The sequence below is a fragment of the Bos indicus x Bos taurus genome, chromosome 13, assembly GCF_003369695.1.
Source record: "Bos indicus x Bos taurus breed Angus x Brahman F1 hybrid chromosome 13, Bos_hybrid_MaternalHap_v2.0, whole genome shotgun sequence".
In the NCBI taxonomy this organism is placed as follows: Eukaryota; Metazoa; Chordata; class Mammalia; order Artiodactyla; family Bovidae; genus Bos; species Bos indicus x Bos taurus.
In genome coordinates, this window is record NC_040088.1 from 43,332,310 (window position 1) to 43,346,223 (window position 13,914).

Genomic DNA, 13,914 nt, shown 5'->3' on the forward strand with positions numbered 1-13,914 from the left:
GAGCCCTCTAGGCTACAATCCATGGGGTTGCAGAGTTGGACATGAATTCAGTTCAGATGGTGTAAATAAATTAGTTTTAATGTTTGTCATGAACTGGTATTAAATTCAATGTGAGTATCCAGCTACCTAAGTTTTTTTTTTTTTTTTTTTTTTAACACATTGTTACTTTTTCATTCTCCTTATTTCTTTTTCTCAGGGCAAATTCAAACTCCAGCCCTGGATTTTAAATTAAATTGTTTCTTAATACTTTGTATCACTGGTGTTTCATGCTGGCACTTTCATGCAATTTTTCTTATAAGGATAAATTAAAAAGCAAAGGGAAGGGAAGAGAGATGAGAGCAAAAGGGAAGGATGAGTGGAAAATGGAAGGAAAATGTTGAATTTAACTTTTTTTGTAAAGATTCTGACAACTTTTCATACTTATTTCTGAAAAAGATTATAGGGTAATCATTCGCTAAGAATCTCCTAATTTATTTTTAATCATTCAAATCAGCATTGAAAAATCTTTGGAAAAAAATGGAAAAACTTCAGGAAAAAAAAAGCATTGGAAAAAGAGGATAGAGGAAGGAAAATCATACATTACTGAAATTTTATTTACTTGCTCTGAGAGTTTCCTGTGAAAATGCAGGTGCCCTTTCTAGTGATAATTTCATGCATGACGGTCATTCTCAGTGAAAATTTATCTTTTGGCTAGATGAGTTATTAAAGTAGCCTTCCAAAACATTTTTTAATGAGAAAGAGAGAAAATAGGAGAATGTGAATGTAAGAGTTGCATTGCATAAAGAGACAGTACCTCTTCAAATTGCTTTGAATCACTGCAGCTTATTAATAACAGCTAAGATGGTGACTCAGTCGGTAAAGAATCCACATGCAATGCAGGAAACCTCCTGCAATTCAGGAGACGCAAGTTTGATCCCTGGCTTGGGAAGGTGCCCTGAAGAAGGAAATGGCACCCCACTCCAGTATTCTTGCCTGTAAAATCTCATGGACAGAGGAGCCTGGTGGGCTACAGTCCATGGGATAGCAAAGAATTGAACATGACTTAACAGCTAAACCACCACCACCACAGCCTTAGTTTAAACTTGAGGTTTAAAATCATAAGGGAACCAGTGAGAGGGTGTTTGGATGGGGCCACAGCTTCTCAGTCAAAATTTTGAGTTAACACAAGTCAGCTGTTCCCTCTGGAGGGCACAGAGGTGGAATGACACAGTGTCTTGAATTTGCTTTATTGAAAGTAGAACCTTCTTTTAAAGTTTTTTTTTTATTTTTAAAATGGGCCATTTTTTAAGCCTTTATTGAATTTGTTACAATATTGCTTCTGTTTTGGTATTTTGGGCCACAAGGCATGTGGGGTCTTAGCTCCCTGACCAGGGATCGAACCTGCACCCCCTGATTTGGAAGGCAGATTCCTTCTTTATAATTAATTTATTTATTTCAATGGAGGCTAATTACTTTACAGTATTGTGGTGATTTTTGCCATACATTGACATGAATCAGCCATGGGTGTACATGTGTCCCCTGGTCCCAAACCCCTCTCCCTATCCCATCCCTCTGGGTTGTCCAGTGCACTGGCTTTGAGTGCCCTGTTTCATGCATCGAACTTGGACTGGTCATCTGTTTCACATATGGTAATATACTTGTTTCAATGCTATTCTCTCAAATCATCCCACCGTCACCTTCTCCTACAGAGTCCAAAAGTCTGTTCTTTATATCTGTGTCTCTTTTGCTGTCCCGAATATAGGGTCGTTGTTACCATCTTTCTAAATTCCATATACATGTGTTAATATACTGTATTGGTTTTTTTTCTTTCTGACTTACTTCACTCTGCATAATAGGCTCCAGTTTCATCCACTTAATTAAAACTGACTCAAATGTGTTCTTCTTAATAGCTGAGTAATATTCCATTGTTTATATGTACCACAACTTTCTTATCCATTTGTCTGCCGATGGACATCTAGGTTGTTTCCATGCTCTAGCTATTGTAAACAGTGTTGTGATGAACACTGGGGTACATGGGTCTCTTTCAATTCTGGTTTCCTCAGTGTGTATGCCCAGCAGTGGGATTGCTAAGTCATATGGAAGTTCTATTTCCAGTCTTTTAAGGAATCTCCACACTGTTCTCCATAGAGGCTGTACTAGTTTGCATTCCTACCAACAGTGTAAGAGGGTTCCCTTTTCTCCACACCCTCTCCATCATTTATTGTTTGTAGACTTTTGGATCGCAGCCATTCTGACTGCGTGAGATGGTACCTCACTGTGGTTTTGATTTGCATTTCTCTGATAATGAGTGATGTTGAGCATCTTTTCATGTGTTTGTTAGCCATCTGTATGTCTTCTTTGGAGAAATGTCTGTTTAGTTCTTTGGCCCATTTTTTGATTGGGTCGTTTATTTTTCTGATATTAAGCTGCATGAGCTGCTTGTATATTTTTGAGGTTAATTGTTTGTCAGTTGCTTCGTTTGCTATTATTTTCTCCCATTCTGAAGGCTTTCTTTTCACCTTGCTTATAGTTTCCTTCATTGTATCAAAGTTTTTAATTTTAATTGGGTCCCATTTGTTTATTTTTGCTTTTATTTCCATTACTCTGGGAGGTTGGTCATAGAGGATCTTGCTCTGATTTATGTCAGAGTGTTCTGCCTGTGTTTTCCTCTAGGAGTTTTATAGTTTCTGGTCTTACATTTAGATCTTTAATCCATTTTGAGTTTATTTTTGTGTATGGTGTTAGAAAGTGTTCTAGTCTCATTCTTTTACAAGTGGTTGACCAGTTTTCCCAGCACCACTTGTTAAAGAGATTGTCTTTTCTCCATTGTATATTTTTGCCCCCTTTGTCAAAGATAAGGTGTCCATAGGTGCGTGGATTTATCTCTGGGCTTTCTATTTTCTTCCATTGATCCATATTTTTGTCTTTGTGTCAGTACTGTACTATCTTGATGACTGTAGCTTTGTAGTATAGTCTGAGGTCAGGCAGGTTGATTCCTCCAGTTCCATTCTTCTTTCTCAAGATTGTTTTGGCTATTCGAGGTTTTTTTGTGTTTCCATACAAACTGTGAAATTATTTGTTCTAGTTCTATAAAAAATACCATTGGTAGCTTGATAGGGATTGCATTCAATCTATAGATTGCTTTGGGTAGTATACTCATTTTCACTATATTGAATTCTTCTGATACATGAACATGGTATATTTTTCCTTCTATTTGTGTCATCTTTGATATTTTTCATCAATGTTTTATAGTTTTCTATATATAGGTCTTTTGTTTCTTTAGGTAAATTTATTCCTAAGTATTTTATTCTTTTCATTGCAATGGTGGATGGGATTGTCTCCTTAATTTCTCTTTCTGTTTTCTCATTGTTAGTGTATAGGAATGCAAGGGATATCTGTGTATTAATTTTATAACCTGTAACTTTACTATGTTCATTGATTAGCTTTAGTAATTTTCTGGTGGTTTCTTTCAGGTTTTCTATGTAAAGGATCATGTCATCTGCAAACAGTGAGAGTTTTACTTCTTCTTTTCCATCTGGATTCCTTTTATTTCTTTTTCTTCTCTGATTGCTGTGGCTAAAAATTCCAAAATTATGTTGAATAGTAGTGGGGAGAGTGGGCACCCTTGTCTTGTTCCTGACTTTAGGGGAAATGCTTTCCATTTTTCACCATTGAGGATAGTGTTTTCTTTGGATTTATCATAATTTTGGCTTTTATTATGTTGAGGTATGTTCCTTCTATGTGGAAGGCAGATTCTTTACCACTGGACAGCTAGGGAAGTCCCAAAAGTGGAAAGTTTTAAACAAATTTTAAATATTGAAATGGAAAAATGAAAAAGAAATGAATGAGACAAGAGTAGTAACATCTTGAGTCTAGGTGTTGGGTCCATGGATATCACATTTTTTTCCACTTTTGCATTTAGAAATTTTGTTAACATGAAAAAAGAGAAAAGTAAGAGCAGCAGAGGAGAGGGCAGTACTGGAGGCAGGTGGCGTCATGCAGTCACAGGACCCCATGGCGAGGCCGAGCCTGTTGGGGTGAGGTGCCTTCTGGACCCCGAGCAGAGACGGCAGACATGTCGTCGGGTGTACAGATGTGGACTCAGGAAGGAAGCCTGGGCTACAGAGAGGTGGTGGTGGAGAGTTAGCCACATGGAGGAGGCATTTAAAGCCTCAGGTCTGTATGTCCTGGAGAAGTGAGTGTAGATCTAGGAAGGGAGACGGCCAAGAACTGGGCTCAGCACTCCGGAGTCCAGATCCTGAGAAATGAGGGGTTCGAGCACAGGGACTGTCAGGCCCCCTCTGCAATCCACTAAGGTGTCTGAGTGATGGAAGGGCTCTCCGGAGCACGGGAGCTGTTGGCCACATCCCCTGCTGTGAGGGGTCAGGTGACACCAGGCCTGGATGGTGACTGGTGTGGGTCTTGCCTTCTGGAGGTCATGTAACAAGAAGCTGTGAGCTCCCTGACCGACTTCAGCAAATCTGAACATTTTGCTGGTAGTCGTTTAAAATCTTTGTATTTAAAACATGCAGTAAAACAGTAAACATATAGTGACTTCATCCCTGAGACCATTGCCCCAGCAGAGCTGTCTGTAAGTTGTGGAAAAGTAAAACATGTTGTCGCTTATCTAACGTTTCTAACAAAAAGGCCAGTGTGTGTCTCATTCCCCTTTCCTGTGTGCAGGCACCTCGTTCGGAAGCCCTCACCATTCTCGGGTCTCTGGTCTGCTTTCCGAACACCTACCGCGAGATTCCCCTACGGCAGCCGGTACCTGAAGTTGCTGAAGTCGCCATGGGAGCAGAAGATGTCAAGGTACGTGATGCCGTGACGGAATCTCAGGTTAGCGTCTTCTCACTCGAGCTGTGTGGTTCTGTGGTTCCCTCTTCCACTATTAAGCTCTTGCTGCTTATCCCTGAAAGTTTTGTCAGTCCTTTATATGTATCAATAGTTGTTTTTTTTTTTAGAATACTAGTTTTGTGAGATTAAATGAGCTAGATGCAGAGTGTGCTACAGTTGTAACTGAGAGTTAGGTTCTGTGGGTATTTTTTCTTAGATCTGTTTATCATCCCTGTGGATCATAATTTTGTAATGAACCATTCTTTCTAATAATTTTATTAGTTTAATTAGGCTGTATTTGTGCATCAAATGAATTTATAAGAAATAATTGAAATATTCAATCCCATTATTGGCCTGATTAAATACTACTAATATTTGAAGTTCTAAATTATTCCTTGGAGAATAAAGCTGATTTTTTTCCTCAGCTGACTTTGGGGCAATCAAAGATGGCTTTCAAATCAATCAATTTATGTATCTATAGTACACATGAATAATATGTAGTTCAGTGTACAGTATATAATCCAGGTAAAAAGAAAACTGAGATTTTTTTTTTTCCTATGCGTGTGTGCGTGCTCAGTCACTTTAGCCATGTCCAACCTTTTGCGACCCCATGGACTACAGCCCTCGGGGCTCCTCTGTCCATGGGACTCTCCAGGCAAGAATGCTGGAGTGGGTTGCCATGTCCTCCTCCAGGGGATCTTCCTGACCTAGGGATCAAACCTGGATCTCTTGCATTCCAGGCAGAATCTTTACCTCTGAGCCACTGGGGAAGCCCAGAAAGAATCATTTGCTCTGCTCAGTTTTTGTTGTGCACACAGAAACGCTCTTCTTTAGTGGGCTTTAGATCCCGGGGAGCCCCTCCCCGATCTAAGACCACCATGCCGCTTCCCCAGGCCCTCTGTGTCCTTCCCCAGGTTTCCTTGACTGGGGGCTCTGCCCCCCTCAGTCCTTTAATGGCCCCAGACTGCCTTAAAATATGGGCAGAACATGTGGGAAGTCAACTACTAAGCAAGGTTTTTACTTTCCTTCATTTTGTGTTTTTAGCACTGCCTCATAAGTATCTTACTGAAGAATGCCACAGAGGAACCGAGTGAGTGTGCAAGGTAAATGTTGCGGAAAAGACACATTCACGCGAACTCAGTGTTAAAAAATACTATCTTTCCATTTTACTGTTAGACTAAGAAGTACAGTACGAATTATGTGGGGGGATCATTTATTACTTTTTTTAAGAGGTGCCATTATTAAGTGAAAAGTGTAAAGTACAGAAGATTATGCCACCTGCTGTGTAATAAAAAGCAAGATTGTGAATATGTGGGTATATTCCCAGATATTTTTAACATGGAAGAAAATGGAAAAATAAAACCAAAGCTTATAAAAACAATGTATGTATAGGGTAGTGATTCTTACTTGGCAGTGGTTTTGTGTCCCAGGAGACGTTCAGCAACATCATTCACCAACATCATTCACCATCTGCTTGCCGATGATACTGAATTCATTTTCCTGGCTCCTTCTTCTAGCCTCTTATATATTCAGGTTTATGTATGAAACTGCCTGCTTGAACCTCAACTTGGGTGTCCCAATACATCTAAATTGAACACAACCATAACTGAAGCCTTGAGTCTGCTGTCTTCACCAGAGCCTCACTGTCTCAGGCTTCATCTCAGCATTTGTCACCATCATCTGCCCAGAAGCTTGGGAAAATCCTTGATTTCTCCTTTACCTGCTACATTCAAACCTTCAGCAAGTCTTGACAATACCATCTTTCCCTTTTTCCCTTTAGTATAGAAAGGCAAATTTCTGTCAAGCTAAATGTGGAAGAGAAATGTGAATAATATGGTCAGTCTTTCTTCAGTTCAGTTCAGTTGCTCAGTCGTGTCCTACTCTTTGCAACCCCATGGACTACAGCATGCCAGGCTTCCCTGTCCATCACCAACTACCAGAGCTTACTCAAACTCATGTCCATCGAATTGGTAATGCCATCCAACCATCTCATCTTCTATAGTCCTCTTCTCCTCCCGTCTTCAATCTTTCCCAGCATCAGGGTCTTTTCAAATGAGTCAGTTCTTCACATCAGGTGGCCAAAGTATTGGAGCCTTAGCTTCAGCATCAGTCCTTCCAATGAATATTCAGGACTGATTTCCTTTAGGATTGACTGGCTGGATCTCCTTGCAATCCAAGGAACTCTCAAGAGTCTTCTCCAACACCACAGTTCAAAAGCATCAATTCTTCGGCGCGCAGCTTTCTTTATAGTCCAACTCTCACATCCATCCATAACTACTGGAAAAACCATAGCTTTGATTAGATGAACCTTTGTCAGCAAAGTAATGTCTCTGCTTTTTAACATGCTGTATAGGTTGGTCATAGCTTGTCTTCCAAGGAGTAAGCATCTTTTAATTTCATGGCTGCAGTCACCATCTGCAGTGTTTTGGGAGCCCCTAAAAATAAAGTCTCTCACTGTTTCCATTTTTTCCCCATCTATTTGGCATGAAGTGATGGGACTGGCTGACTTCCCTGATGGCTCAGACAGTAAAGCATCTGTCTACAATGTGGGAGACCTGGGTCTGGATGCTGTGATCTTCGTTTTCTGAATGTTGAGTTTTAAGCCAACTTTTTCACTCTCCTCATTCACTTTCATCAAGAGGCTCTTTAGTTCTTCTTCGCTTTCTGCCATGAGGGTATTGTCATCTGCATATCTGAGATTATTGATATTTCTCCTGGCAATCTTGATTCCAGGTTGTGCTTCATCCAGCCCGGCATTTCAATTAATCTACTCTGCATGTAAGTTAAATGAGCAAGATGATAATATACAGCCTTGACGTATGCCTTTCCCAATTTGGAACCAGTCTGTTGTTCCATATCCAGTTCTAACTGTTGCTTCCTGACCTGCATACAGATTTCTCAGGAGGCAGGTCAGGTGGTCTGGTATTCCCATCTCTTGAAGAATTTTCCACAATTTGTTGTGATTCACACATCCAAAGGTTTTGGCTTAGTCAATAAAGCAGAAGTAGATGTTTTTCTGTAACTCTCTTGCTTTTTCGATGATCTGACGGATGTTGGCAATTTGAACTCTGGTTCCTCTGCCTTTTCTAAATCAAGCTTGAACATCTGGAAGTTCACGGTTCTTATACTGCTGAAGCTGGCTTGGAGAATTTTGAACATTGCTTTCTAGCATGTGAGATGAGTGCAATTATGCAGTAGTTTAAACATTCTTTGGCATTGCTTTTCTTTGGGATTGAAATGAAAACTGACCTTTTCCAGTCCTGTGGCCACTGCTGAGTTTTTTCAAATTTGCTGACATATTGAGTGCAGCACTTTCACAGCATCAGCTTTTAGGATTTGAAATAGCTCAACTGGAATTCCTTCACCTCCACTAGCTTTGTTCGTAGTAATGCTTCCTAAGGCCCACTTGACTTCACATTCCAGGATGTCTGGCTCTAGGTGACTGATAACACCATCATGGTTATCTGGGTCATGAAGGTCTTTTTTGTATAGTTCTTCTGTGTATTCTTGCCTCCTCTTCTTAATATCTTCTGCTTCTGTTAGGTCCACATCATTTCTGTGCTTTATTGTGCCCATCTTTGCATGAAATGTTTCCCTGGTATCTCTAATTTTCTTGAAGAGCTCCCTAGTCTTTCCCATTCTGTTGTTTTCCTCTATTTCTTTCACTGAAGAAGGCTTTCTTATCTCTCCTTGCTATTCTCTGGAACTCTGCATTCAAATGGGTATATCTTTCCTTTTCTCCTTTGCCTTTTGCTTCTCTTCTTTTCTCAGCTATTTGTAAGGCCTTCTCAGACAACCATTTTGCCTTTTTGCATTTGTTTTTCTTGGGGATGGTCTTGATTACTGCCTCCTGTACAATGTCATGAATCTCTGTCCATAGTTCTTCAGGCACTCTATCAGATCTAATCCCTTGAATCTATTTCTCACTTCCAGTGTATAATCATAAGGGATTTGATTTAGGTCAAACCTGAATGGTCTAATGGTTTTTCTCTACTTTCTTCAATTTAAGTATGAATTTGGCAATAGGAGTTCATGATCTGAGCCACAGTTGGCTCCCAGTCTTATTTTTGCTGACTGTATAGAGCTTCTCCATCTTTGGCTGCAAAGAATATAATCAATCAATCTGATTTTGGTATTGGCCATCTGGTGATATCCATGTGTAGAGTCTTCTCTTGTGTTGTTGGAAAAGGGTGTTTGCTATGACCAGTGCGTTCTCTTGGCAAAACTCTGTTAGCCTTTGCCCTGCTTCATTTTGTACTCCAGGGCCAAATTTGCCTGTTACTCCAGGTGTTTCTTGACTTACTACTTTTGCATTGTGCTGCTGCTGCTGCTAAGTCGCTTCAGTCGTGTCCAACTCTGTGCGACCGCATAGACGGCAGCCCACCAGGCTCCCCTGTCCCTAGGATTCTCTAGGCAAGAACACTGGAGTGGGTTGCCATTTCCTTCTCCAATGCATGAAAGTGAAAAGTGAAAGTGAAGTCTCTCAGTCATGTCCTACTCTTAGCAACCCCATGGACTGCAGCCTACCAGGCTCCTCTGTCCATGGGATTTTCCAGGCAAGAGTACTGGAGTGGGGTGCTATTGCCTTGTCCAGTTGCATTGTAGTCCCCTATAATGAAAAGGACATCTTTTTTGGGTGTTAGTTCTAGAAGATCTTGTAGGTCTTTATAGAACTATTCAACTTCAGCTTCTTCAGCATTACTGGTTGGGGCATAGACTTGGATTACTCTGATGTTGAACGGTTTACCTTGGAAACGAACAGAGATCATTCTGTCGTTTTTGACATTGCATCCGAGTACTGCATTTTGGACCATTTTGTTGACTATTATGGCTACTCCATTTCTTCTAAGGGATTCTTGCCCACAGTAGTAGATATAATGGTCATCTGAGTTAAATTCACCCATTCCAATCCATTTTAGTTCACTGATTCCTAAAATGTTGATATTCACTCTTGCCATCTCCAGTCTTTCTTAGTTGTGTGTAAAAGGAGTTAGGCAGTGAAATTAGAGCCATATAAGTGTAGAGAAGGAAGCAGACTAAAAATATGAGCAAGATTTCAAATAAATGGAGGAGAATTAAGAGAAAATACAGTTGTAATTGTGGGTGATAGTAATTCAGAAAAGTTAAGAAAAATAGTAAGTTTCATTATATAAATCGGAGTGGGATGAGATGGCATGATAGCAAACAGTATTAAGAGAGTATATTGGAATACAGATTGTGAGTAAGATGATAATGCCGTTAGCTTAAAAAAAGTCTCGGTAGACAAATCTTCACAATCACAAAGGACATCCTCAGGATACAGAGAACATGTGGAGTCACTACGAGTGTAAAAGAACAGGAAGATGCTAAATGGGGATGCTAAATGATGGATCTCAAAGCAAGAAAAGATCAGAAAGAGCTGTTAAAAATGAGTGTGGCTTAAAACTCAAGGCAGGTGAGTGTTGCTTAGGTTATAAAACCATTTTACGGGTCACTATGTTCTCCATGGTGCAAGGCTAATAGTTACAGAGAAATGCAGGTGTTCCTAGAAATGAGAGATCTCTGCTCTTAGCAAATTACATTTAACAAGTAGGTTAATGGGTCATTAAAAAAAAGAATACACACACACACACATATATATGTACACACATGCATGCAAAGGAAAAACAGCTCTTAAAAGGGTAAAAATATGATGTGGGGCATAATTCCAAGTTGTATAGATTGTAGGGAGTTGAACAATCAGAGTCTGAGTTAGGCCAAGGGAAGATAAAGAGGCTTGGGGTAGAATGTAGAATACCTGGGGAAGGCTGCAAAGTGAGATGCAAAGTACAGTTTCCAGACTGAGAATAGGTGTAGGAATTAGGCAGGAGGAGAAAGAGATGTAGACAGTTCTAGATCATCAGGAAAGCATGGAGCTCCTGTCTAATGCTGGCACCTGAGAACCAAGAAAGGCCCAGCACACACCTTGTAACCAACGGAAAAGCACAGCTGTTACGCAGCGGCAGAAGGTGACATGTTTGTCAAGGGATATTTTAATTCATTTGTTCTGAAGCACTTAGTCATTCTGATCGGAAGAGGTGAGAAGCTAGTGAAGTGCAGTGGTTTTAAAACATCAAAATAGATGGATTTTAATTGCTGAATTATTTTGAGCACTCAAGAGCACTCAGTATGCAGGGCCAGGCACTGTGTCGGATTTGATTGGCACTGGGTGTGGCCTCTTACTGCAGAGAGCAGCATACACGCATTCCAGCAAGCTTCTGGTTCCAAGTAGAGGTTTGGAGCCCCTTTTTGTTCAGAAAGTGAGCAGGTTGGGCGGGGGGCGGGGGGCAGGTGTTGGCTCAAGCATTTAAATTTCATATATGTGCCTTCAGGAAACATTAAGAGAAATATGACTTTTTGATCATTGTAAAAGATAGTGAAAATGAAGTCGTGTCCGACTCTGTGACCCCATGACTGTAGCCCACCAGGCTCCTCCGCCCATGGGATTCTCCAGGCAAGAATACTGGAGTGGATTGCCATTTCCTTCTCCAGAACATCTTCCCGACTCAGGGATCGAACCCAGGTCTCCCGCATTGCAGGCAGATGCTTTAACCTCTGAGCCACCAGGGAAGCCCCAAAAGAGTTGTCGGCCTCCTGGGCACCCAAGAGAGTGGCCCATATCAATTCCAAAGAGAATTATTGCCCAGTCTTGTTTATAATTGAGAAAGGTAATTTTTAAAGGACTATGCAACTTAAAGAATATAGTGTCTTAATACATTGTTTAAGAGAAGTAACAGTGAAACTTAACTTTGAAAGTTGTGCTCAGGTATTCTTTACGATGAAATACAGGATTTGTCTCCTGTTTGTGGTAGGTGTTGTGTATTTTATTGTATGGAAAGTAATTATAAACTCAATTTCCAACAGTTTTCTAAGATTCATGTTTTTGATTCTTCCTCAAAAATATTCTGAAACAATAAAATGTGATACAAAAATTAGTTTCAGCAAAAATAAGTGGTAATGTGCTGTGACAATTCAAAGAAAATACACCGTGTATTTCATTAAGTATTTAATTACTAACTGGAAAACCAGTCTGTTGAGGGTACCTTATCTTTTTTTCTCAAGAAGACCTTTTGTTAATGTAGCTACAACTTTTGTGACTTTGTAAACAAGGTTTAAAATATCTTGTCATTGACAAATACCAAGAAAATGCATCTCTTCACAAGGGTTTTCTTCCTTTTTCATCTTTTCCAAAAGGTGCATTGCCATCTGCTCCCTCGGGATCTGGATCTGTGAGGAGCTGGCACAAGGCACTGGCCACCCTCAGCTGCAAGAGGCCGTCAACGTCATTGGTGTCACGTTGAAGGTACTGCCAGTTCATCGTGTGTATTTGACATCGAGTGCCTCAGATAGTCAACCTGTTGTAGGTTGAATTAGCACCATCCCTATTTCCCTCTATGATACAGAGAGTTTTGATGCAAAAATTCTTTCTCTGAAAGCCACGTGGAACATTCTGTGAGGGTCCTGGGCGGGGCTGCCAATGGCTGCTTCCCTCAGGTGGCTGCCTTCTGGCCATCCGCCGCCTGAGCTTCGGGTAAACTGGCCCAGGGCTGGGCACCCGTGACCACGTGCTGATGAGAGGGTCAGGGATGCATTTCATCCCCATGTCCCGCCGCCCTCCGCCTACTGGCAATACCATCCCCCTCGAAGGCCCCCATAACCTTAGTGCCTGGCATCCTGGGCCTGCCGCCTGGAAGGAATCTGTCCCGCTTATCCCTGCTCAGCTCAGCAGAGCACCCCTCAGCGGCTTCTCTCTGTTGTCCACCCCCCGTCTCTCACACTTCTTTGCACTCGTAGCTTGTCTTGTCTGCTATGTCCCTCACTTCGCCATCGTCACCTTATCTGTCTCTGGCTGAGATGACAGCCATGCCTGCGTTGTGTTTCTACCGTGTGACTTGCCCAGTGGGAGGCAACAGGGCCGCCCCAGGGCCTACTCTCCCCATGTTCCACTGCGCCCTCAGACCCCGCATGGGGCTGTGTGGCGCATTAGGAATATGATGGAGACCAAGATGCAGGACGATAGACACACAGAAGAACTAGCAAACACACAGAAAGGATTGGCTCTTAGCCCTTAAGGCTGTATAGAAGTTTCTGTGGGGGAGGAAGAGGAAACAGAAGAGCTGGAAGGGGTGGGCTTGGTGGCCTCGTGGGGAGATGACATCTCTGGCTGTGACCTGCAAGACATGGCAGCACCTGCCAAATGCAGACCTGGGGGCCCAGTGTCCTGGACAGAGCAAGGAGCAGGTGCAAAGGCCCTGGGGCAGAAATAAGCCAGAGTATCTGAGGAGTGGACAGAGGCCGTGAGGGTCAGGTGGCGGGAGGCCTGGGTGGCCAGAGGAGGCCATGGAGCCACTTGGGGCCAGGTGCTCTCAACCAAGTTTTCTTGTGCCTGTCAGGAGAGGGCAGTCAGTACCTGTTGTGCAGAAGCTGAGCCGGTCACCTTTCCCTTCTCATCCTGTGCTTTGTCACTGAGGTGCTTGACTTCTCTGGTTATTTCTGTGGCCCTCTGGTCAGCTGATGTCTGCTTTGTGCAGCCGGGCACTCCTGGCCTGGAAGTAGCTGAGAGGCAAATCCAAAGGTCTCTCTGGACAGGACACAGATTTAGTGACGAATCTTTCTGCCCTGGCTCATGGGGTGTGGCTACCGTGCAGCCCAGGGTCTGACCAGGGAAGGAGCAATAGGGGTCCTCATACCTCCCACGCACCCCCAGTCCATGGGCCCTGCGGGAATTGCCCCTTCACTCTGCCATCTCCTGAGAGACTGAGATATCTAGAGAACTGTGAACACCTGCCAGACACAGAAAACAGACTCAATAATTGAATTTGCCATAACTTTGGATTACGTCCTCCTACTTCCACATTTTTCACATTTCTTAGAATGCTATCTGTGCAGGTTAAGCTTAATTTCATAGGACAGAAAGTCTTTTGATCAATCCTTGTTTCTCCAAGTGTAAAATGAAGATAACATCCACCTTACGGAGTTGTTAATGAAGAGTTATCAAGGTGAAAATGAGAAAAATTCTTGTAAGAGGTTCAGCACACCGGGGCTACTCAATAACGTACTACATTTCAATTTCCTCCAGTC

The 13,914-nt window shown here is 42.0% G+C and overlaps 1 protein-coding gene across 1 annotated transcript in view; it reads left to right on the top strand.

The window, feature by feature from the left end:
* The window catches only part of RALGAPA2 (Ral GTPase activating protein catalytic alpha subunit 2), a 269,547-nt gene that overhangs the window by 152,180 nt on the left and 103,453 nt on the right, over positions 1 to 13,914 (top strand). The window contains exons 26-28 of the mRNA XM_027559590.1: positions 4,663 to 4,791; positions 5,860 to 5,918; positions 12,028 to 12,136. Coding sequence (XP_027415391.1) covers positions 4,663 to 4,791; positions 5,860 to 5,918; positions 12,028 to 12,136 — 297 coding nt within the window. The remainder of the gene's footprint in view (positions 1 to 4,662; positions 4,792 to 5,859; positions 5,919 to 12,027; positions 12,137 to 13,914) is intronic.